Source organism: Capricornis sumatraensis, chromosome 16 (genome assembly GCF_032405125.1).
Source record: "Capricornis sumatraensis isolate serow.1 chromosome 16, serow.2, whole genome shotgun sequence".
Classification (NCBI taxonomy): domain Eukaryota; kingdom Metazoa; phylum Chordata; class Mammalia; order Artiodactyla; family Bovidae; genus Capricornis; species Capricornis sumatraensis.
In genome coordinates, this window is record NC_091084.1 from 46,997,027 (window position 1) to 47,022,922 (window position 25,896).

General features: G+C 49.8%; 1 protein-coding gene across 3 annotated transcripts in view; it reads right to left on the minus strand.

Annotated features, from left to right (window-relative positions):
* The window catches only part of PPFIBP2 (PPFIA binding protein 2), a 153,891-nt gene that overhangs the window by 118,732 nt on the left and 9,263 nt on the right, over positions 1 to 25,896 (minus strand). For all 3 annotated transcript variants that reach the window (XR_011146011.1, XM_068989080.1, XM_068989081.1), the window contains exon 2: positions 834 to 927. Coding sequence is in view for 2 of the 3 variants with exons in the window: in XM_068989080.1 (XP_068845181.1) it covers positions 834 to 897 (64 nt within the window). In the remaining variant the exon portion in view is untranslated. The remainder of the gene's footprint in view (positions 1 to 833; positions 928 to 25,896) is intronic.

Genomic DNA, 25,896 nt, shown 5'->3' on the forward strand with positions numbered 1-25,896 from the left:
CCTCAGTGCCTCAGGTGTCTCTCTGCAGGATGAAAGGACAGACACCGGGCAAAGTCAGGTGCCCTGTGCACGCCCTGGGTTCTAGTCACACTCAACCCAAACATGCCTCCTGCAGCCATAGCTCCACACAACGAGGAGCAAAGTCCCAAAGAAATGCCCAGTCGGCAAATAAGGTCACTGACTTGTATCAAGTAAGGCCTGCGGCCTGCAGAGAAAAATTTCCAATGACAAGCTTGTTCCAATCAGTACGGGCTTCAGTTGTCCCCCATCAAGGAGTTAATCAGCCCAGACAGCCCACAGCGACTTTCCAATTAAACAGCTTTGCTGGATCTTTTCAAAAGAATGTTCCTAACTGGTTCATACAAACATGAAGCCAAACAGTTGCAATAATATGGCATAAAGAACATTCTTCGGGTGATTAAGTGAATCAATACAAAACCACTTCCTGACAGACATACTGGAGACCAGCCAGGGAAGGGAAATGACACCGGTGTTAGAGGGCAAAGTCCGCAATATTGCAAGTTTCAGCTTGACTGAAACCATGCTGTACTCTGAAAACTTCATGATAAAATCAGTGCCACTGCACCTGTTGCAGCCAGGATCCAAAGTGGGACAGTTATTCACGTGCTAATACATGGTGCAGCCGCAGTCCCAGCAGAGACCTAGACCCTGACCAGCTATCACAGAGTCTGAGTTTGCACTGTTGAAAAAGAGTGCACATACAGTAAAATAAAAGAAATCCAACAGGGACCTTGTCTCTGCACCCAAAGGAGAAGTCCAATGAGAGGAAAATGGTTTCTCAGTGCAGAGGTCCCCAGGACCCCTGAGCATACCTGCGATGATTCCGTCCATCTGCTCCAGGGCAGCTTCTAGCACATGACTGGCCTCTGAAGCCATGAGTCCTTTTCTCTCCTTCGTCTCCTCCTACTGAAGATTCAAACACAGCACAAAGGAAAAATTAGAGTATTTCATGCTACATACCAAGACCACTGAGCCCTCTCATTCCACCATGGTAACCGCACTCTCATAGGAGTCTGAGTGGGTTTCTCATAGAAACCCACAGTGGGTTTCTGCCACGTCCCAGCATGAGTACTCCATGAATCTTTAGCAGGTGATCCCACTTGTTTCTGTCATGAAAAGCCACTGGGGCTCTCCAGGGTCACCAGTGGCAGCAAGGCAGCGATTGCTACTACCACCATCATCACAGTCCCAGCTCCAGAAGCTGCAGCCACGCTGGGGAAGGCTCGAGGCTCCCCTAGGGCTGCAGAAGGCACACAGCCAGCGAGGACTCCATCGGGCATGCCCTGCAGCCCTGGGCCACAGCAGGCATTTGCGGTCTTATACCTGCATCTGTCCCACTCCTGCGGTGCTCTCCTAGGGCAGGTATGATCCAGGCTGAGAGGGCTCAGCTGCCACTTTCGCTTCTCATGGGGGCCAGTGGGCCCCGTCTAGGAAGGTTTCAGGCACACTGTTGTGGGGAGACCACAGTCTCTCATTTTAGTCCTTCCTACTCCACCCAGGACCATTCAAGGCACAGAATCCCATCTTCTCAGCATGGAGGAATGTCTCCAAAAATACACTGTCTAGCCATTGCTCTGATGCTGAGCCTCCCTTCTAATGAGAGAGGTGGCAATTGGTTCCATCTCCAGACAACTCTGCCACTCAGCAAGGTCTTTAAGCTAAACTGTCTTCCTGCAGCCTCGTCTCATTTTTCTCACTTCCCACCCTCTCCCTGGGCGTCAGACAGAGCCTTAGAAGAGCAGTTGTAATCCTTAGACTTAACTTGCATCTGTAAACTGGAGGCAGGTGCTATTGTTTGTCTGCTCATTCAGCAGAGCCCACATGTGTGCGCAACGGGCATAAGTGCTGCAGAGAAGAGAGGCAGGGCTCCCAGATCCGAGGGTGGATAGAGCAGGTCAGGCAACAGGAGATCTGTTGCTCCTTTCCCCCATAGAGTTATATCTTCAGAGTGAAGAGAGGAACGTGAGCAACCACAGGAAAGTGGTTTGGAGAGGGTGTGGATAAGGATGTCAAGACCACAAAGAACCACGCTGAACGGCACTACCAGGCAGGAACAGTTAAATACTCTGGGTTCAAAGCTGGCTCTGCCATTTCCTCTGTGATCTCTGAACCTCAGTATCTTCTTCTGTAAAGTGGGGAGGATGACAGTACCAAACTCATAGGGTTGATGTCACAGTTAAATGAGTAATTAACACTTCATTAAAAATGCAGGCCTTGCATGTAGTAAGGGCTCAGTAAACACTGAGCCACCAGGGAAGCTCCAATAAACATTAGCCATCTTTACACGACGTATTTGTGCCAGGATAGTTCACAGGATGAGGGACTTTAAAGTGGGTCAGGTTTAGGGAGGGGGAACCTAGGTATGTCCAAGAGGCTGGCCCTGTGGGGGAGGTAGGCACAGCAAAGCAAGGTAAGCAAGTTGGAGGGGGGAGGGCTCTGAGTCACAGGGGCAAAGGCCAAAAAGAGTCAGAAATGTAAGAATCAGGGTGCAGTCAGCTCAGGGGAGTGAGAATGGGGGCTCGTGGAGGGGTAGGGAGCCTCCCTGGCACCTCGGGGCCGTGGCAGGCGCCAGGCAGGCTGCAGCAAGGAGCAGCCAGGTGGCTCAGAGCACACGCGGGTGTAGGTCTCAGGGTCTGAGTGGAAGTGAGGCTGGGAGGTGGGGGTTGGAGAAGAGGCAGCAGGAAAAGGGGAGGAGAGAAGAGGGCCGGTTTCAGCACCTTCACCTGCTTAGCCATACAGACAGTACAAGTGTGAAATCCATCCTACCCTCCAAGGCCTCCCCAGCCGCTCCCAGGAAGAAATCCAAAGTCCATACCATGACCTGCGGAAGCAGCTTGGCAGGATCCGGCCGGGACAACCCCACAAGGCCCGTCCCACTGACCTCCCTGCTTTGGCAGCCTCAGGCACTGTCCACTCCGCCAGCACTCTGAGCGCCTCTGCCTCCCCTGAAACTGCACCTACCTTCCTCTGCCCTGAAATCACCTTCCCGGATATCTGTACAGCTGATCCAGCCTCATCCTTCAGGCCTCAAGAAACGCCTTCCCTGCACACCTGCATCTAAAGCAGCCCCTTGGCAGCACAGCAGTTCCAAAGTATCTCGTCCATCTATGCTTCCTCGCTGACTGGCCTTGCAAACCCTCTGCCTGGAAGCTGGCAAGCCTGTCTGCTTTGCTCACCCCTGTGAGCCCAGCAGAGTGACTGGCCCAAGGAAACTTAAGAGTAAATAGTTGTGAATAAATGATAGATCCATATGGCCAACACTGCCTAAATCCTGCTGTGCTGGGCACTGGGGGCGGAGGGGATATTGATGAATCAAAACTCAACCCTATTCCCTCAGACCATGCAGTGTAGTGGAGAAGACAGAATTAGGAATAATTAGGATGCAATGTGAGGTATGCTGACAGAGGCTGGTATGCAGTTTCCTTGGTCCATAAGGGCTGAGGAGGAACTTTCTCAGCAGAGAAGGGTGATTCCAGGCAGAGGGGAGCAGTGTGTGAAAGGGAAAGTGAAGTCGCTCAGTCATGCCCGACTCTTTGCGACCCCATGGACAGCAGCCTGCAACAAGCTCCTCCGTCCACGGGATTTTCAGGGCAAGAGTACTGGAGTGGGTTGCCACTTCCTTCTCCAGGGAATCTTCCCAACCCGGGGATCGAACCCAGGTCTCTCGCATTGTAGACAGAGCCACCAGGGAAGTGTGAAAGGGAAGGAAGCGTGTAAAGACAAGATGTAGGTGGCAAATGCCAAAACGGTTGGCGAGATTATACAGGAGCACCCAGCTGCTCACTATGAGTCAAAGCCCTCCACGGGATTTACGTAAGCGTGACTAAGGCAGTTCAATAAGAGGAGCTTGGGAATCACACCCACAGCATCAGGGATCTGGATGCACGCTGGGCAGCTCAAGTGGCCTCAGATGTAAACTTGACAAGAGATTTTTTAAGAGAAGGACCTTGTATTTCAGCAGACTGGCTCCACTGGGGGTCTTCGTCCTGGGGTGCAAGGTGAGAGGTCAGTAAGAAAGTGCCGAGCCCTTTAGGACACCTGCAACAGAAGGGCCATAAAAACAACCCACAGGCCCTCTGCCTAAGGATGTTTGTACTTGGCAAATGGCAAGTTGGGTGGACCCGTGGGAGCTGGCAAGAAGTGAAACATGAGTCAAAGGTGTATCATCTTTACCGTCCAGAACCTGGGCCAGAAAGACTGGGAGTGCTCAGGAGCCGGAACCTGCTTTGGGCGACTGATGAGCTCAGTTCTGGGTCTAAGGTGATGGCAGGATGCAGGGAGAACAGGCTCTGCCAGGCCCTGTGAGAAGTCAGTGGTGTTGGGTACTGGGGGAATTGCTGAAAGGCCAAACACACCACAGGAGTGATGTCTCCAGGCCCTTCTGTGAGCACGGACACTCTGACTGAACAGGGAAGCCATGATTCCGTTTGCCAACCATTCCCACTCTGGCAGCCTCAACCATTTCCTCCCCTCACCAGTTTGGAGCTCCCCATCAGTAACGCACCCTGGGACAGTCCCTGCTCTCACGGAATTGGGGGTCTCAGAAGCAAACGTGTCATCCAGCTGAACTCAGTGTGTCTGTTCATCCCCACAGTGACACAGCGCCTCCCCAGGAACCTGGGTTCGTCGGGGATGTGGGGGTTAAGTGCACAGAGCATCAGCAGCTGCCTGCGAGGAGGACTCTGCAGAGAAGCAAGGTGAAGAGGCAGCAACCCCAGGGCTGGGAAAGAGAGCAGGATCCAGGACAGCCCCCAAGCAGGTGTTGGAGGCTGGACAGCAGAGGAACTGATGGTGTGCCCTGAGGACTCGAAGGCAACCCCACAAGTCCAAGAAAGAGAGGTGCAGGCAGAGGAGGACACGGTGCTCTTAACACAGTCTACTGTCTAGTGACAGTAGTTAAATTGGCCAAAAGCAGTTTTCTTTCTCTCTGGACACGTGGACTATTAACAGAGCCCTGCATTTGACCCTGATGAGCAGGCGGTCTTCTCACACCAAGAAACTGGCTCACACCGAGCTGCAGAGATAAGGTAAGGAATGTTGTTTAAGGAAAGGTGTGGTCCATTGCTCATGCATCCTTCTCTTCCCCCACAGGCCTCTCTAGATGCTGTCATCCTCTTACCTGTCATGGTGCCCAACGCTGGGCTCCCCTCAACAGACCCTCCCCTCTGCTACCAGCCAGGGAGGAAACCACCCTGCAGCTGTGAGTCCAGCTGTGATAGGTGCCAGAGTCAAGTGATCTGCACCACACAGATGCCTGTGGCACTGTGAACTTGAATAAGGGGCAGGGTTAGGTGAGCCGCAATTAGCCACCCAATGCCTGGTGGCCTCTAAGGCAGTTACTTAGATATGGTATTAACTACCTTTGTGTTGAGCAAAGGAGGATCAGAAGTAGGCAGGAACAGCTGACTAAAGTAAGGCTTGAGCAAGTAAATCTTAACTTGTCTCCATCCAGGCTGAAATGCAAGCTGCCATTCTATTTAGTAAGCCACTTTTCTCTCAGTAAAGGTGGTGAGAGATGCCAAGGGTTTTGGGCAGGCTCAGAGTGTCCCGGACAGAGGAATCAGGAATAGGTCCTGGTCCCTCCAGGGTCTGCTGACTCCTCACAGCGGCAGCCAGACGCACCCCAGCATCCCTGTACAAAGAAAGATCCGGGGAGGAACCCTCAGCCAAGAATCCACCACGACTGAACTCAGATTCATCTCAGACCTCTCCGGCCTTCAGTGGCCAACAGGTGGTAAAGAAGTATCACCACATACTTTGTGGTTTATCGCCACAAACTGGAGACTTTCCCCACAATACACTGGTCATCCATAAACCACAGCAGCTGACTTTTCAAATGGTCATTTAAAGGAATATTTGTTTTTATTCCTAAACTGAGGAGACGGCTTCTTAAAAGTATATGGGAAACTTCTATCTTTGGGATAATAGAGCAAGAAGCCATTTTTAGCATTAAAAAATAACAATAAAGATGGAGGATGATATACAAAGACAGTTGATGGCAGTACCTACATTCTCTATCACATCCCATATTAACCAAGATTCACGTTCTTTTTAAAGGACAAATAAGAAAGAACGTAGGGGTTATAGCCTGACGGTCTTGAGTTAAAACCTGGGCTCTGCTGCAAGTCGACAGGGCCTTTAGGCAGATTACTTAACTTCTCTGAGCCTCAACTGTCTCATCTATAAAATCAGTATAAAACCGACACCATTGTTATGGGCAAAAGTAAACAAGAGACAGAGCTCAGAAAAATACAGGAGATTGAAGTCAAACATCTAATTTAGCTACCACTGAAACAATAGCAGAGGAATTTATTTTGAAAGACATAAGCCCACAAGGACATGGAGAATGTGATAAGAGACACAAGGGAGTTGCCAGGGCAATAGCTGTAAAGCAAGCAGGAAAGGGCAGTTGGTCCACGTGGGAGGGCTTCCAAAAGCTCTGAAAGATTTCTTCAGTAATATGAAATTAAAGGGATATCTAATGCATCCAAACAGCTTAAGAAATTTATAAAGTTGAATTTAGTTCCATGATAAGAAAATGCGAACCAAGCAATGACAAAAGAACTCCAAGAAAACCAAAAAGTAAAAATAATCTTAGTCCTTGCAACAAAACACCGCATACATGCGGATTTAACAGAACTGGCACTGACAGGATGTGGGGATGGAAAAGTGCTCGTGAGTGATGGGAACAAGGTTGGAGACAGCTGATTCATCTTCCAGGGTGGGAATTCAGAAGTCACTAGATAATGACAACTGAAAAAAGAATAAAGGAGCAGAACAAGCATTTTTTCTAGTAACATGGATAAAAATACTAACAGTCTGAAGTGGCTCCATCTCAGGAAGAGCAATAGGGGTGTGTAGATGGGGAGACGGCCACTTTAACAAATCATATACGATTATTTGAGCCTTCACATTGTGCATATATATAGCAGTGATTTAAAAAAAATCAGAAGGATTAAAAGAGATAATGTGTGTGGTGTGCCTGGCACAGAGTCGAGACTTGATTACTGGGTACTCATTTCTCCTTGTAGCTACTGTATATCAGGCAAGTGTCAGTAGCTGCCTGCTAAGAGTTTATCCAACACTCTCTCACTTAATCCCCACGTGCCACTTAGGAACTATTCTCCCCCTTTACAGACAGATAAAAGCAAAGTGCTTGAGGATTCGCCCTGTTTTTCCTCCCTTCCTTAAACTTTTTCTTTGAGGCAGGAACCCACCTAGTAGAGGGCTTTGAGCACAGGAGGGTCTAACTTACCTTTTAAAAGGATTATTTTGGTGCTACTTGAACTGGGGGTAGGGGGGTGAAGGGGTGGGGAGGGGTGCAGCAGTGAACACAAGAAAACCAGGCAAGAGATAAAGGTATCTTGGACCAGAATGCTTGTGGTAGATGTTCTGATCCTTAATACATGTTGAGGACAAAGCTTGTAAGCTCTACTGATAGGGTGGGTGTGGGCAGGAGAAAGTGAAACCCCAGGCTTTTGCCCTGAGCTTCTGGGAGAGTGGGGAGAACTGTGGGAACAACAATGCTAGAGAGGGTGGGGTGGGAAGGGTGTGAAATTAGGAGGTTGGTTTTGGAAATATTCAGTTTAAGATGCCCAGGGACACCTAGAGAGAGATGCTGAGTATAGTAGCCATTTGGAAATTCAAGATATTTGGAGAAATCTGGACTGGAGATATTCTGGGAACCGTTTGCATAAAGGCAGTATTTAAACAACCGCAGGAAGTAACTTAAAAAGTAGTGTAAGACCAAAAAAAAAAAAAAGAGGCTCCAGGACTCTTTGAAACACTCCAAATGTGCAGTCAGGGAGGAGAATCAATGAAAGGGACGGAGGAGGAACAGCCAGGAGAACTGAGACAGGGGTGCACTATAAACCATGTGAAAAGTTCATGGCGGAGGACAAAACCAGGGGTGCCACGTGTTGCTGAGTCACCCCAGAGGCCATCTTCTCTCCAGAGACTCGCTGGGGGTGACCTCACCTGCTTCACAACCTCACCTGCCCCGGCCTTACCGCACCCTGGACGGCAAGAGCCTGACTGACTGCCCTGCCCCTAGACAGCCTCTCCACTCGCCCTGCACTGAAGGCTCACTGACTCAACGCTCCTCAAACCTTCGTGTTTGTTAGAAGCACCTAGAAAGTTAATGGGGCAAGAGGCTCAGGTGATCCTGAGACTGACCAAAGTTGATGCAATGCAAACACAGCTCCCAACCGGGCACTCAACTGCTTGTGGAGAGTTTCAGGGGCCCACCACCAGCCAGGGTAGAATTATGCTTCTTACCAAGTTGATTCAACCTACATCAGCTGCAACTCTACGTGTCCATCATAGTATAGTATAGTGAAGTCACTCAGTTGTGTCCGACTCTTTGTGACCCCATGGACTGTAGCCTACCAGGCCTCTCCGTCCATGGGATTCTCCAGGCAAGAATACTGGAGTGGGTTACCATTTCCTTCTCCAGGGGATCTTCCCAACCCAGGGACTGAACCCGGGTCTCCCACATTGGAGGCAGACGCTTTAACCTCTGAGCCACCAGGGAAGCCCATGTCCATCTTACACCATGGCAAACCTCAACCCCAACCCAACCAATGTCTTACTATCAGCAGGCAGATTCTAAGCATTAACTGTCTGAATCCAGGAGCTTTCCAGCTTTTATGCCCATGCTGGCTAACTTTCCATCTTCTCTTTGAGCCAACTCTTCCAGAAAACCCTGTGTACAGTCAGGTCACTTGAGATGGCTGTTCCCTTGCTCTCTGTACATCCTCTGCCCAGCCAGTGCCTGCTTCACCCTTATCTTAAGTACATGACTGACCTTCCTGCATACTTGCCCCAGGCCCCAGCTTATCAAAGGGATGGTGAGGGGCGTGTCCCTCTAGTGGTTTCCCGGTAACTAATGAGCCCACCTGACATCAATTCCCCCTATAATTAGTAATCTCTCTTTCTCCCGGGAGCAAAGACTGCCACCATGTCCTGCCTGCTGTCTGCTGTACAGGGTAGGGAGTTGCTCCAGGACCTTGCTTCAGACATGTAAGCCACTCCATTAAACTACGCATGTTTGTATCTCTGTTGACGACTCTGGGCTCGCTCTTCGGTCTCGAAGCTGGGCAAGAACAGGCCTTAGAGGCTTACAGAATGCACCATGTTTAACCTGCTCACCTAAATGTGATCACCCCATCTTTGATCTTGCAGGAAAAGGCTGAGAGCAGCTGTGTGCAGCCATCTCCCCACAAGCCTTGCATGTGACTGGGCCCCTGAGAGCATCCCCCCTCCTGGCCTGGGAAATCCCATGGACAGCTGAGCCTGGAGGACTATAGTCCATGGGGTTGCAAAGAGTCGGACACGACTTAGCAACTGAACAACAAACATAAAACAGAGGGAAACTAAAGCCTGGGAGTTGTGGGGGCTTGGAGGAGGAGTGGCAGCAGGTGGCCCACCCCTTTCCCCACACTGACACCCACCTCCCCCCTTCTTGGCCTCACACTCAGCGGGCCCCAATACATAGGGTCTTTCCCAAACCGCCTCAGTCATGCCACCACAGTCTCCAAGCCACAAACCTGGGGGTCATCCCTAGCCTTCCTGCCCCTCACCCACATCCGGTTGGTCACCATGTCCAGTAAAGTCTCCTTCCTCACCCACTCTCTGGTCTGCCCTCTCATCCTCACCTGTCTGGCCTCAGGCCACATCGTCTCCCATCAGAATGGCTGCACTGGCTTCCTGGCTGGTTTTCCTGCCTGCAGGAAAACCCACGCCCCACTCATCCTCCACACTGGCTCTTGCACAACTATAACCATAGTACCTCAGCTCTTGTACAATAATTCACCTGCTTCCTGTCACCCAGGAAACCATCCAGAGAGGAAGTTAAGGACCCAGGAGATAGTCAAGAGTGTGTGCTCTGTAGCCAGGCTTCCACTTGAAGCCACTTTTTTCCCATCACGGGCCAGACCTTGGACAAGTTCCTAACATGCTGAGCTTATTTCCCTATTAAAAAAGGTAGGTGGAAACATACGTGTGGTAGGAGTCTGGACACTCCATGAGACAACGCATGTGGAAGCCCTCTGCATATAACTGAGTGAGAGTGTACAACCACAGCAGTTAAAATTCCTCAGATACAACAGCCAAACTAGTTTTACCCCCACTGCTTTTACTCTAAGGCCTGCTCAGGATGCAATGTTTTTGGCCAAGATCCCCTTCCCACCTGCTCCATTCCCTCTCCTCTTTCAAGGCCCAATTCCAGCATCACTGATTCCAGGATCCTCCTTCCCCCAGATAGAAGTGACTGCCCAGGCTCGGTCCCTCTCTCCATGCTCATGCCAGACTCCCTCATAGAACCCTCTAGAGCACTAGCCATGTGGGGTCCTTTGTCTGAGCAGCAGCTCCTAGTGGGCTGAGCTGTGTTTCTGGGCCCAGAGGGGCCCAGCACCTGGCCCATAGCAGCCAGTCAGCTAACTGGTTGGATGGATGAAGAGAACCACACATCTGTCTGAGGAAGGCAGCTGGAGGCTGACCAGGAGAAAAATTCCTTTCTGTCTGTGTATCAGTGAAACAAGTTGTCTCCTTCCAAAATACAGCTGGACAGGGACAGGATAGACATTCCCATTCCAGAAGGGAGAAAATGGAAAAAATAAAGGTCACTAGTTTTGACTGGCGGAGAAAGCAATGGCAACTCACTCCAGTACTCTTGCCTGGAAAATCCCATGGTTAGAGGAGCATGGTAGGCTGCAGTCCATTGGGTCACTAGGAGTCACACACGACTGAGCAACTTCACCTTCACTTTTCACTTTCATGCATTGGAGAAGGAAATGACAACCCACTCCAGTGTTCTTGCCTGGAGAATCCCAGGGATGGGGGAGCTTGGTGGGCTGCCACCTATGGGATCACAAAGAGTAGAACACGACTGAAGCAACTTAGCAGCAGCAGCAGCAGTCTTGACTGGAAGCTGAGAGGCTACAGCGATGGCAGGCAAGTCTGCATACGGGACCCTGAGGCTGGCTGAGGTCCTGTCCAGCCTTGAGGCCTTTGTCCCCAAGGGGACGGGCCTGATGGTGCAGAAAAGCATCACACCTGGCTGCAGGACCATGCCAGGGATCACAGACACCCACGCAGTATCAGGACCCAAGGACAAGGCCATGGCCATTATTTTTCCACCAGGACAGAGGAGTCAGACACAGAGAGACATCCTGTCAGGACACTCCAGGGGAGTTAGAGCACGGTAGAGGGACCAGGATACTGAAAAAGCTACCATCAGAATTGGTGACTGCCTTTGAGTCTAATAAAAGCGAAGAGGCAGAGCCTTGATTTCCTTTGTCAGTGAATAGAAGCTTAAACAACCTAAGAAAAACTGCACAGGAGAAAATAAGAGAATGCCACATAAGGTGAACAAGCACGTTTAACTTGTCCTTGTCTAATCATGGTATCAGTCACTCTAATAACAAGCATTTGTTTAAAGCTTTTGGCTTCAGAAATGTTTTTCACACACAAGGCTTCTCATTCCCACCTAAACATCCCAGATCAGACTTTTCAGATTAGTGAGACAGTTAAGCTGAGCCCAGTGGATGCCAAGATCCATCAGACTCACCAAAGGGTCCTAAACCTAGGTGCAGGCTGGAGGTGCCAGCTGACAGCAGTGGACGGATGCAATATTTCTTGCCTGGTGTCTTTTTCCTGCTGTACCAGGTTAGTGAGTTATGTGCACTGGGCATTCCCAGCCACTCCCTGTTGGGCGAGTTCCAAAAGATCCCTAAGAATATCTGCACTGGAGCCCAGCTCTGCTGAACCCACAGAAAGGAGTCCTTTTGCTTTCTGGCCCTTCCTTTTAAAGCCCTGCCCAGCTCCTGTCACACGTCACTGCTCCTCCAGCAGCCTCCTTTGGCACATCTGGACCCAGATGCTTCCACTTAGCATTTACCCAAAAAGCACTCACCCTTCTCACCAAGCCACAGCCCTTTAAATAGGGTTGCATGATCCCAAACAGCTCTTCCACCAGTGTGCCATAGGGGATTCAGTCCCAAAGCTAAACATTATTCTCTGAAGAAAGGAATGAACAGCACCGGGGACTGAACCTCACCTCCAGACACCAGGGTCTGACTCCCCTTGGCTTAGCTGTTCCCCAGATGCAGGACTGGCATGCTTCTCTTCCCTGGAATGGCAGGCTTCTTCAGAGAAGCGCCACCCCAAAGACAGGAGCATGAGACACCACAAGCCCCTCCCACAAGGAGGAGCCAGGGCCTGGCTGGGAAATGGGTGTGAGACACGCGAGGGTGTCAGGCTCACACCCAGACAGCACAGCAGACCGTCCAGGCTAAGGGACGGGAAAGCCGACACTGAGTTTCCCTCAGTGCTTCTGCTTTACCTGCCTGACTGTCCTCACTTCCCATTTTCTGCTCTTGACCTTCCGCCCCCAAGCTGGTCTTTTTCCCCAAGTCAAGGATTCATTATTGTGTAAAAGAGGTCACAACAATCTCAGGGATCAAGGCCATGGGCCTTAAAGTGAGCCTGCCAATGAATGGCTTGGGCAGATCTCAAAGGACGAAGGATGCAGGTGCTCCATCAAGGAGAGGGTTTGGGAGACCAGGTGATGAGGCAGGAATCTGAGCTTTTGGGAGGAGTGGGATGGGGAGCTCTGTCCAGGGGGCAGAGCATCACCAAGCCCCCATCAGTTTGCTCAACACTGTGCTTATGACAAGTACATCCGTATCCTCACTACAGCCACCCAGAGAAGTCGGGATGGGAGGTTCTTCTCCTTCCTGCCGAGAGTCTCAGAAGAGCCTGTCTGAGGGTGTCCCCCTCAAGGCTAGGATGTGAAGGACCAGCCCAGACAACAAATATCTCCCCAACGGGAAGACGTAACTGAGACAGTGGTGAGCCCCACGGCTGGCCAGCCACCATCCATCAAATGATGGCAGTTCTCACCACGCTTGCGCAGTCTCCATCTAGCTATAAAAGCCACCTGTCTGGAAGTTCACAGAGGGTTTCCTTCCTCCCTCTTACAGTGGCAACAGCCCCTGTAAATAGACTTTGTCATCATTATCTCATTTAATCTTCTTGGTAATAATATAGAATCCTGTGAGGGATATAGTGCAGTTATCAGCCCCACAAACAAAAGAGGCACCTGAGATACAAAGATACTAAAATAGTGCCAAGGCCACACAGCTGAAGTTTACCCACAAGGTCCTGTTTCTCACCTAAGTCCACACCTGCTCTCCCAGCCACACTGCCCTATCCTGATTTGCTCAATGCAGTAAAGAGCTGGAAGATGGCAAAGTTGGTGTCCATGTCCAAACCAAAAGAGCTCAAACCACCTACAGACATGAGATTAATCACTGCTCTGCGATTATTCATGGGGACTCTGCCCCCTGCCCCCCTCCAACTCTGTTACAATTCAGTGTCTTACCTGAGGAAAGACACACAGAAAACAGTTCTCATAAAAATGTACGACCCCCCCCCAAATCAACATATTATTTCTTTTGGATTATCTATTTAACGAATACTATTTCCCCCACTTTCATCAGTGAAACACTGTGGTAGATGCTATGAGAGGGGGAAAAAAAAGTGAATTTAAGACTCTGTGATTTATCTCTCCCAGACCACGAATCTTTCATCTCTCATCCATGTCAATTAGACTATGAAGGCTTCGTGTAGAATTTGGCCTCTATCTGGGATCTGTGAGCCAAAGCTAACAAATTTTGTCTTTTGCCAACTTAGACTTCAGAAATTCATAAATTAATGGTCTAATTTTAAAGCAGCCATGGTATGCTTTTGTGAGAAAAAAAACATCATTTCCCTGAAACTCCCATCCTCTCTAAAATTAAGTTCAGATGGCAATTAACTGTGAAATGTCAATTCTCCAATGTCCCTAGCTCAACAAGCAAGTTTGTATTAGTTTCAGACAAGTGGAACTGCAAAAATCAGCCATTTCCTGAGCATCTTATGGACAATGAGGTTCACCTTTTCATCCATTCACTCAAGCTGATCAACATCCCAGGGGAACCTCCTGGCTGCCTGGCACCATGGAGAACCTGGGGATTTCCAGGGAGAAAAACAGACAGACAGACAGACACACACACACAAAGCAACAACACAACAGGAGGTGTGCTCCTGGGAGAGGGAAGTTCAGCAGACTCAGAGCAGGGCAGCAGCAGGAGGAAGGAAGGACCAGTGCAGTGTGGGAAATCCTAGAAGGCTTCATGAAGGAAGTGAGATTTCTCCAAGTGGACTGCAGGCATTGGTGCAAATACATTGCAAGACTAAAAAGCATACCCTCAAGGTATGGGGAGGGGTGGGTATACAGAGAGCTCCATGTGGCCAGAGAACAACTGGGAAAGAGTGGCAGCAAGTGAGCCCAGGACTAGCCTGTGAAGGGCCTCTCACAGGATCTCACCCTTAGAACTTGGCCTTTATCCATCAGACACAGGGAACCACTGACGGGAGCTACCTAGAAGCTGCCTGTTCTTCTCCAGCAATAACGCAGAAGCAAGCAAGGAAAGGAGTACACCAAGACTGTATATTGCAATCCTGCTTATTTAACTCATATGCAGAGTACATCATGCAAAATTCCAGGCTGGATGAAGCACAAGCAGGAATCAAGAATGGTGGGAGAAATATCAATAACCTCAAATATGCAGATGATACCACCCTAAATGGCAGAAAGCGAAGAGGAACTAAAGAGCCTCTTGATGAAAGTGAAAAAGCTAGCTTAAAACTCAACATTAAAAAAACGAAGATCATGGCATATGGTCCCATCGCTTCATGGCAAATAGATGGGGAAACAATTGAAACAGTGACAGATTTTATTTTCTTGAGCTCCAAAATCACTGCAGATGGTAACTACAGCCGTGAAATTGAAAGACACTTGCTCCTTGGGAGAAAAGCTATGACAAACCTAGAGAGTGTATTAAAAAGCAGAGACAATCATTTTGCTGACAAAGATGAGTATAGTCAAAGCTATGGTTTTTCCAGTAGTCATGTACGGCTGTAAGAGTTGGACCAGAAAGCAGACTTAGCACTGAAGAACTGATGCTTTCGAATTATGGTGCTGGAAAAGACTCTTGAAAGTCCCTTCGGCAGCAAGGAGATCATCAAAGCAGTCAATCCTAAAGGAAATCAACCCTGAATATTCACTGGAAGGACTGACGCTGAAGCTGAAGCTCCAGTAATTTGACCACCTGATGCGAAGGGCCAACTCATTGGAAAAGACCCTAATGCTGGGAAAGATTGAGGGCAGGAGGAGAAGCAAATGACAGAGGATGAGATGGTTGGATGGCATTACCGACTTAATGGATATAAACTTGAGCAAGCCCCGGGAGATAGTGAAGGACAGGGCAGCCTGGTGTGCTGCAGTCCATGGGGTCACAAAGTGCCAGGAGCCAGCGTGAGGAATCCCGCCCGAGGCAATGGTCATGAGGAAGGAAGCCAGACAAAACGCAAAGGCATGATCTAGCTTCAGGGGTTCCCCCTGAGTTTTCCTGAACATCTACCCCCAAAAAACCAGAGTCTGCCTGCATACCACCACTACTCTCTGGAAAGAGTTAACTCAGGGCTGCAGTTAACAGCCTCCTGCAAAAGGAGTGTCTCAGCTCAAACCCCTCTGATGGCTCTCTAACTTGCCTGACAGTTAGAGACTTTTAAAATTTGTGGATTGTTTACAGCCCCTCCACCACAAGAGGCACAAAGCTTAAAGCATCTTAAGATACAGAGCCTTTTCTAAGAGCTAAAAATCATGTTGGTGATGGGTTTTCACTGCTGACTCAATGACTGCTGCCAGGCCTCCATATTCTTTATCTTTTAGACATCTGAAGGATATTAATCAATGTAACAGGGATATAGAAATAGGAATGTAGTAGTTTTGACGTTAGCAACACTAGACTTTTGAGTTAATTACTTTTCTTTGTTATAAATCACTGTACTCCTTTTACTTGTTACAAATTGTTGTATCTTTGCTATGTAAGAATGTAACTTTATTTAGTGCTTTCTGAGAGTGGCACCAGACTTTGGGAAGAACAACACAAATAAGCCTTCTGGTTGACAAACCCTTATCAGAAGAGGGCTGTAAAATGTTAATTGGCCCTCTGGCTAGAAGATTATGTAAATCACCTAAGACTTGTGTATACAATAAGGTGTGCAGAGAGAAAGCCTGGTTTTGATGAGTCAGAGCTGCTGATGCTGCATAATTTTGTATTACCCACTGATCTCTATGTACCATCAAAAAGGTATAAAAGGCCTTTCTAGATAATAGAGGCCGGGCCAGTCGCTGGACTGGTTTCCCCCGTGTTTCCTCTTTACTCTATTTTCTGGCTGAATTTCCATCTGGGGCGTGGAGGCTCACCATATCTACTTACTTGCCCTGGTTTCTAAGATCCACGCAAGAGGGAGCCCAAGGTGGGGCACCCCCCACTATTCAAGAGGACGCCGGTGGCCTAACGTAGATGGTGCAAGCTCCTTGTCTGGAACTTTATTGGCTTTCCACATAAACCAAGTTATTCAGCCTCTTTTCTCCACTAAATTTTCCTACTATACCACTTCTTCCTAATCTAATCTTATATTTCTAATTAAATAAATAAATAAGTTTTTCCTCGCCCATGCCGTCCCCGCTTCGAATTACCCTGGATCCACCAGGGCTGGACCCCAGCAACAAAGAGTCGGACACAACTGAGTGACTGAACAACAGCAACGGAAGCAAGGACCTGGGGGGAGGATCCTTCTCAGAGAAGCTCTCAGGGCTCCATGGAAGCCTCCACCCGGAGTAAACCAGCCTATGGCAGCCTGTTCCCTCCCCTTCCCCACCTCAGGAATCCTCCAACACTCTCCCCAACTTCTCTGACTCGCCTTCCCTTTTCACCACACCCTCATTCTGGACAGTGAGGATGGAGGCCTCTTACTGCGGGCCGTTTGCAGTCAGCATACAGGACCATCCCCTAAATCTCTGCCTGCCTCTCTCCTCCCACACCCCCAGCTGCACCAAACCTGCTCCACTGTTCACTCTGCCTCCCAGACATGAGGAGGTGGGGCAGTCAGGACAAGTCATGGTCAGAAAGGCAGAGTGAGCTGGAGAGCAGGTGTCTCCCCTTCCTCCTGCTCAATGACATGAAACCACGCATATAGCTCCATCAGAGACTCTTGCACCCAATCTTTAACCTCAAACTTCCTTCCTCTCAGACTCCTCTTGAGCAAATGCCCATGCATCCTTAGAAACAGGATCCCTCAAGTCCCTTTCCACCTCAAACCTCCCCTGCACCCCCTCTGACCCCCTAATCTGTCACCCCTGAGGCCCAACCTCTTAATTATTCCCTCTCTGGGCTGAATCCTCATCTCTACCCCGCTTCTGCTCTTTCCTCCTAAACCCTACAGACATCAAAGCCTCTGCCACCTTAAAACACTTCCTCGGGCCTGCATCCCACAGCTACCATTTCATCCTCCTCCGCTTCACTGCCAAAGAGCTCACCTCCCACTCCCTCCTTGATGAGATTTCCACTTTCACGCCTGAGGGGCTCTCTCATCAGAGCTTTTTCAGTTCTTATTTCCCTGAGGGGCAGCACGTGCAGGGTGAGGTTAAAGCACAAGCTGGAGAACCAGACTGCCTGGGTCAGAATACCCGCTCCCTACCTTCATGGCTATGCACAAGTCCTAGGCTAGGACCCCTGCTCTCTGGGCCTCCGCTTCCTCATACAGAAGATGAGAATAATAAAAGTACTTTCTCAAAGGTGGTTGTGAAGGTTAAACGAGACCAGTGATCAGTCAGCATCAGCTGGGATCGCCTTCCTCGGCAAACCCCAGGGACGCTCCTCCTCTGGCATTTGGGGACAAGTGTTCTCGGGGTCCTTCCTTCACTGAATGCCCTGCACTTCAGCTACTCTCACTGCCTGGGTGAGAGGGCTGATTCTTGTTTCTTTCTATGGCTTCCCCCTGGACAGACCATATTCCATCTCCGTGGTTATAACTCATATAACACTAGAATGTTCCTATTAGCTCAAGACTCAAATACCCAAAGACTCACCAGCTTTCTGGCTACATCTTAGCAGCCCCTGAGATTCAGCGTGATTGGAAACGCTCAACATGATCCTGCCCCCAATTTGAGAGCTCCAAGCCTCCTGGACTGCATACCCTGAACTTCTTGGGGTTCTCCCCTCCGCCTCCCGTGCCTTCAAACAGAGGCCACATCCCTGGGCCTTGCTCTCTGAAGGGTGCGCTTCTCCATCTCAAACTTTCCACTCCAGCTGGCCCAGCTGGGGTTCAGGTATTCAGAACTAGACACTGAAGGGATTCCTCTCACCTGAGCAGTACATGGCCTCTCCCATGGCAGTCCAAGCTCAGAAGTCTGGCATCCAAGCCTGATCCCAAATTATCCTAGACATAGGACAGTAATAATAATGGCTGCCATTTGTTGAGCACTCACCCTGCTTTGTCTTAAGCAAGTATATGTTATTTCTTATCTCAATAGTCAGAACTGTTACTATCCAATTTTTATAGACAAGGAAACTGAAGCTTAGAGACACTAACCACCATGGTAGAATCACACAACCAGGGAGTAGATGAGATGGGATGTGAACCCAGGCAGTCTGGTCCCAGGGTCATTTTCTTTTTTTTTTGGCCGTGACCTGTGGCATGCAGGATCTCAGTTCCCCAGCCAGGGACTGAACCCGCACCCCCTGCAGTGGAAGCGCAGAGTCCTATCACTGGACTGCCAGAGAGTTCCCGCCAAGGTCATGCTCTTAATCATTCTGCAGCACTTCCTCTCCAGCCTGGTCACTTCCAACCACATCTTTCTGAATTCCTGATACTCCACCCCCAGGAGAGCACTCTCATTTTGCCATGCCCTTTCATGTTGTTCCCTCAAGCTAAAGGTCCTTTCTCCCGTCTGTCCAACAGGACTAATTTTATAAGGTCCAGATGATTCTCCTTCCTCTAAGATAGCATTCCCACCACTACCTGTGCAAGAGAACTTCTGCTGAGACCCAGAGCACATGCTCACACCTTCATTCAGTTTCCATTTCGTGTTGCCATGGGGACAGCCAGTGGGAGGACCGTGCCAGTCTATCTTTCCTGATCATTTTCACTGAGGGCAACTGAGCATCTGGTTGGTGGGAATGCGAGAGGGAACTGAGCCATGCAGCCCAGCCTTATCCTTCCCTCTGTTTCCGGGGCCGCCTTGCCAGAGGGAAGTGGTCCACATGCTGCGGAGCTACTAAGCCCGTGTGCCACAACTACTGAAATCCATGTGCCCTAGAGCCTGCACTTCGCAATGAAGAGTCGCTCCCACACTGCCACCACACAGCAACAAAGACCCAGCACAGCCAAAAATTAACAGATGAATAAACTTACATTAAAAAACAAAAGGATACACCGAGTACTATTAGCCACATTCTCTAAACACCTTTATTAGCCCTGGAACTGATATCTTGGTCTCCACTTGTCTGACTCTTGGTCTTATTTTTCAATTAATGCCAAACTCAGAGGGCACTTAAGTGGTACACTTACCACACACCCCTCCCCCCTGACAACCAGGGTCACTTTCAGTGAAGGATGAAGCAACAGTACCAACAGAAGCACTGGTCAGGGTTGGTCTGTGGCACAGATACACCATCTCTGGGGGTACGAGCAGTGATCACTACAAGGCAGCCTCATGGCAGCCTGGGGTGACATGCCCCCATCCACAGGGTGCCTTCTCTCTGGGAGCCTGGCTCCCCAGCCACCTGTGGATGACCTTATAATTCACTTTCCCAGCTGTGGTCATGCCAGGAAGGTGGGAAAAACAGGCATTCGTAGTAGCCGCTGGATGACATCGGCCAAAGCAAATAAGTCTGTTGGTGTCTGGTTCATAGCCCAGGCCTGTCAGTCTGGTCAGCATGAATCAGACCCCAGGCCACAAGGAGCCTCAGATGGATGGAAGATGAGGGTGTCCGACCCAGCCCACGGACCTGCACGTCATGCTCACCTCTGTCCTCTCCCCAGTCCACAGCCACCTGTGCCCGGGGCAGAACTCTATCTCACTGACAGGAGCCTCTGGGGGTGGGGTTCCTCAGCCCAGCACACACCCTTCAAAGGCAGCTACCCTCTGGGTTCGTCTCATGGCAGGGAAAATGGACACACACTCACACACGTGCACACAACTTTAGGCCCCGGGAAGAACAAATGGACATCAAGTCATTTCACCACCTGGACCTGATAGTAGACAGATTCAGAGACATGCTGCAATGCAGCCCCAGGTTGAATACTTTCAAAAGCCTTATCTCAAAGATCACCCCATAAAAAAACAGAACCAGTGAGAAGTTAGTGTTGAAGCTGGGTTTTGGGTAGGCAGACTCATTAAACTATTCCTTCCACTTGTATGTATGTTTGAGGCTTTTTAAAAAATAACACAAGTTTGCTTATTTCTTTAATCCACCACTTAGGGATCTAGACTTTTCCAGAGAGTGACACCAGATTCAGAGCCAACAGAACTGAGATATGAACCTAAGTTCCTGACAATGAAGACGGTGTTCCTTCTGCAGGGCCGTTCAGCCTCCCTGAAAGTCCTCACATCTAAGCAAACGCTCACCACCACTGTCCAGACCCTCACTGTTTCTCGTCTGGATTCCCAAAGCTGTTTCCCTCAACTTCCTGCCTCTAGGTCACCCTTCTTCAACTCATCTTTCCCAGAGAAGGCAGGGTAAGTTTCCCGAAGCTCCTGACCTCCCTCCTCTGCTCTCAGCCCCTCATGGCTCTCCACTGTTTCAGAGCAAAGCTGCATGCTGTAGCTCTGCCATCAAAGTTCTCGGGAAAGAGCCACCCCCCCAGCTGCACTTCTCACCGTGCTCTCCATCACCTGCTGTTGTTTAGTCACTCAGTCATGTCCAACTCTTTTGCGGCCCCCTGGACTGTGGTCCATCCAGCCAGCTCCTCTGTCCATTGGATTTTCCTGACAAGAATACTGGAGTGGGTTGCCATTTCCTTCTCCAGGGGATCCTCCCAGACCCAGGGATCAAACCTGCATCTCCTGCATTGGCAGGAGGATTCTTTACCACTGAGCCACCTCTCAGTCACTTCCTACTCCCTCAATACAGAAAGGTTTTCCTGTTTCTCTATTTCCTCTGTTTGGGATGCTTTTCTCCATCTGTACTTTCAAAACTCACCCATTCTAAGTCTTTATACAAATGCACCAACCTGAAGAAGCCTTTCTTGACACCCCCCCTTGGGGCCCCAAGGTGCTAACTGCCTCCACTCTGCTCCTGACACACTTGCATTCCCCTTTATCATCGCCCTTCCAGCTCTATTTATATGATTTCTCAATATATCTGGCTCCCCTTCCAAATTAAGATGCTTGAGAGCAAGGAGGATGTGTTATCCACTTGTCTCCTCAGAGAACCACAACCAGTATCCACTTCCTTACTTTCACCACACCTGAAGCCCCTCTCTTTGTGGTCTGATACTCAGAGGCGAAAGCAGCTCTGCCAGAAGAGGAACCTGGCCACGGCTGGTGTTGGCATGAGCTAACTGATGATGCAATTATAGTCACAAAGCACCAATGGGAGAAGAAGATGTAACTTCCCTTAATGGATGATAAAACCAGGCATTTCTCTTGATTCTATTATTTGAGAGTGCTAAGCAACAAGGAAATAAACAGATCTGAATTGGCAAGTTTTCTCTATCATCTAGAGTTTCGGGGCCTCATGCATAACTTTCGCCTTCAGCCAGCTACCTCCTACGAGCCTCCCAAGCTGCCTGGGGAGGAGCACAGGCCCCAGAATTTTGGCAGGCTCCTGGTAAATACTAATTGAATTAATCAACATTTATTCTGTATTTTGAACATTCATTTCAACATGTGTTAAAGAGTTTAGTTTTGAAACAATGCAGTAGCTTTCCTTTTGTATATAAAAAAGTTTAAACCAGTAGGAGACAACTAAAGTTAAAGACAGGATGTGTGCACCAGCAACAGCCTGGCTCCTGCCTCCATCAGCAGAGAAGGGGGCTCTCTCTATAGGCCCAGCTAGAGAGTGTTAGTGGAGGATTAGCAACTCTGTCTTCCCTGGAGGTCTGAGGGGACATGGAAATTGGGTGAGGCCACCATGCAGAACCCACTGCTGCCAGAGAGACTATAGGGAATGGTTTGGCCTGGACTGTTTAGGGCTGAGCCTTTGGACGAAGCCAATCCCACTTCCTCCACTAGCTGGGCCGAGTCTACCTGCCTCTCCTGGTCCCTTGGCAGGACTGGTAGTGATGCCTCTCCAACCCTTATCATGACACCTGGCCTTGTTCACTGAGAATCTGGGAAACACCCTGTTATTGGGGACACCCTGGATTGTGTCCCCCTCTCCCAAACTCAGATGTTCAAGTCCTAACCCCTAGGATCTCAGAATGTGCTGTATTTAGAAATAAGATCTCTAAAGGGGTAATTAAGTTAAAATGACATGATTAGGGTGAGCCCTAATCCAATCTGACTGGTGTCCTTATAAGGACGCAGACGGGTACGGAGGGATGAGCTCGTGAAGACACACGGAGGAGATGACTATTCACAAGCCAAAGAGTGGGGCCTCAGAAGAGACCAATCTTGCCGACTCCTTGATCTTAGACTCCTAGCATCCAGAATCATGAGAAGAAAAAGTTCTCTTGCTTAACCCACCTAGTCTGTGGTTATTTTGTTAAGGCAGCCCCAGCAGACTGACACACTCCCCCATCTGATCTGGGAAGCATGCTGGGCAAAGCTACAGGAAGAAGGCAGTCTCCTCTCCAGAGACATGGGTTTCTGTTCTCATCCACTGGTTTTCTCTTCCCTCTCAGTCTAAGAGATGGCTTTGTATCTCCAGACCGCAAACAACATCCAGGTAAGGACAGTTTCTAGCAGTCCTTTCTCTCTTTTCTTTGTAAATCAGCTCTGAGTCAAGTCCTTCCTGGGGACGAAGACCATTCAGTGAGACCATTGGTATGTTGTAGGTAGGAAACCCAAAGACCTCACAGCTTGACCAGCTGTCAAGCTGCATCCAAGGAGCCACGAGCCCTGAGCCCAGCCCTCTTCTCTTCAAGGCAACAATCCAGCGTTTGATGGGTGAAGGGAGGGGCTGAGCCAGTCCCCTTAACCTCAGCTCACCAGTCACAAGACACTCGCCACTCAGATCATTTCCCTCCCTTAAGGGCACTTAGGCCGGAGTGGCTCAGGGACTTTCCTAAGAAAAGCGATCCAGGAATCCCCCATTTGCACACACACTCACAGGCCAGCCGGCTGGGGACTGCCCTGCACGAGGTGTCGCCTCCCTGGGCATCCATGAGGTCTGGCTCCTGGAAGTCTGTCAGTGTGATGGCAGGGGAGTGGGAGCACCTGTAAGAGCTCCGGGGGGCCTCTCTTCCATCTTTCTCAACCGTTCTTTTCCATCAAGCAGGGCCATTACTTCCCCATGGAAGACACCCGAAAAGTTCCTCGGTCTCAAAGTGGAAGGTGTGGAAGCCCGTGTGTTGTAAAGTGGCCACAGAAGGGGAAGGCAGTCCTGACACCAGAGGCCCAGCGCCCAGCCCAATACGGGCTCCAGGTCTCTGTGGCTCCTTCCTCCTTCACCTGAAGGAGCAGAGCACAGTGCAACAGAGTCCGGGCTTTGGACTCAGACCGACCTGGGGTTAAATCCTCGCTCCACTACTTAGAGCTGGGCTAGTGTCTGACCTTGGGTAACACAGATTAACCTCTAGGTCACTGTGTACTGGAGGTATTACCATCTGTCTCACACAGGGCTGGTCAGAGGGTTAGGAGGGGGCGCAGTCAACCAGCTGGCTCAGAGCCTGGCCCCTCCTGGGGACTGTGTCCCCACTGCACTGTTAGCCAAGACTCCTTAGCAAGGCCTAAATGTTGGGATCCAGAAAAAATACATATGCAACACTGACTCTCTTTAAGAAACTGCCAAATCTCCTGAGGCCAGCCTGCAATTAATTAGGGGGACCCTGGGGTAGGGTCCCCCTAATTAATTGCAGGGCCTTCAGAAGGTAAGGTTCCTATTGATGACATGTGCCTTCCTCAGCCATTCTGCCAGTCCCACCCAGCACTCAGCTTAGGGAGGGGGAGAGGCAGTTTATGATGCTCAAGGGCCATCTGGAGGCAGGCACCTGTCAGAGAAGTCACAGCTGGGGAGATGGACCTGGGGGATCCGAAACATGGAGGCTGAATTCCAGGGGTTGAGGAGAGGAAAGACCAAATCCTGACCATATCCATGGAGCTGGAGGTCCCCAGCCCCGGGCACTGATGTTGGGCAAGCCCTTAGTAACTCAGAGATGGCCTTGCAAGGGGACAGCCAACTTGTACTGGTGTCCCAGAGAGGCCCACGATTGCTCCCAGTGGACATCGCACTCTCATAGACACCTAGAGTCAAACAGGCAACACTCCCAAGTCACTAAGGAACGGTTTCCATACACGTGTGTAACTGGGATGCAATGAGACGCATGCTTCATATGGCCTGTAGAATCTTCCTGTGAATGTCATTCCTCGCTTGATTGTAACCAGGCTTATTTGAAATTCTCTTTCAAGAGTTCCCTGGTGGCCTAGTGGTTAGGATTCCAGGCTTTCACTGCTGGGACTCAGGTTCAATCCCTGGTCTGAGAACTGAGACCCTGCAAACTGCACAGTATGGCCAAAAAAATTAAAAGTAAACTTTTCTTTGAAATGTAAGTAATCATGACATATGAGGCCTGGATTTCTGACCCTGGAGCAGCCCCTAACAGTTTCCCAAGTGCTCAGGATGAGCAGACAGGACATGAAGGTAGAGCGCTATCCCCCTCTTAAGTGCCCTGTTAATGTGAGATCCCAAGACACTGCAGCCCACATACACCCTCCTTAGCACATCAGCCTTCTTAGGCAGTCTTCTCTGGCTTCCTCCCAGGCTGAGGGAAACCTTCCAATTAGAAGCCTGAAGGACTCCAGGACTGCCCTGAGGACAAAAGCTGGGTGTGGCTGCCAGGGCTGGGTCTGGGTTCTAAGCTCCAGGAGGGAGGCCGAACTGAACAGCAGTGGCACGTGTAAGCCTGAATGATCAGCGGTAAGGGGCAGACTCCACAGGACACAGGATAAGAAAGAGCTCCCAACTGCAGCAGGCAGCCACCAGCAGCACCCACCTGCTCAGACCCTGAACACGACACTATGGGAACAATGCGAACAATGCTCTCCTTTCACGCAGGTATCCCAGTGCCCACTCCACACCCCTGCACGGGCAGGCTCCCAGCAAACGCTTCCAGAATAGTCGGCCTCTCCTCTCCACCTCCACACCTCCACCTAGGCTACCACCCAGGTTTCTCTCTCACCCTCACCCCACTCTTCCAACCCACCATCTTGCTTAACATCCCTTGACAGCTGACACCATAGGGGTCCTAACAGGTGGGGTATAAGGAACTTGTTGCTAACGATAAGGCAGCTAAAGTCAAGAATCTTTTTGTATAAATTAGAAATGACTCTGGCTTATCTTGGATTATATTTTGAGTGGGAGGGAAAATAGAGGAATTCAGCCAGGAAATCAGCAAGTGCCAAATAGCACTTAGGAAACATGAGTTTCTGTGACACCATGCACAACTGTGCGACCTCCTACTTTAGAGATTTAATTTATAAATGTGTGTGCGCATGCAAGCGTGTACATATATTATGTTGGGGCCAGTATACATCACAGCAACCTGGCCCTGTCCGCCAAGTGCTTCTAACAGGCTAATGCTGTCTGACCACCTTCCTGCCTCAACATGAAGAGCTGATCTTCCTGATAAACCAAAGACTCTGAATAATCTGAACTCTCAATGCGGTGGCACAATACAGTGGAAAGATCACGGGTTTGAGGATCAGGTAGATTGGGCATCAGTCTTATTTCAGACACTCGTCAGCCAGGGAACCGTGGGAAAGTCACTTATCCTGAGTCAGTGTCCTCCTCAGCTAGAGCCCTGACAGGCTCCTGT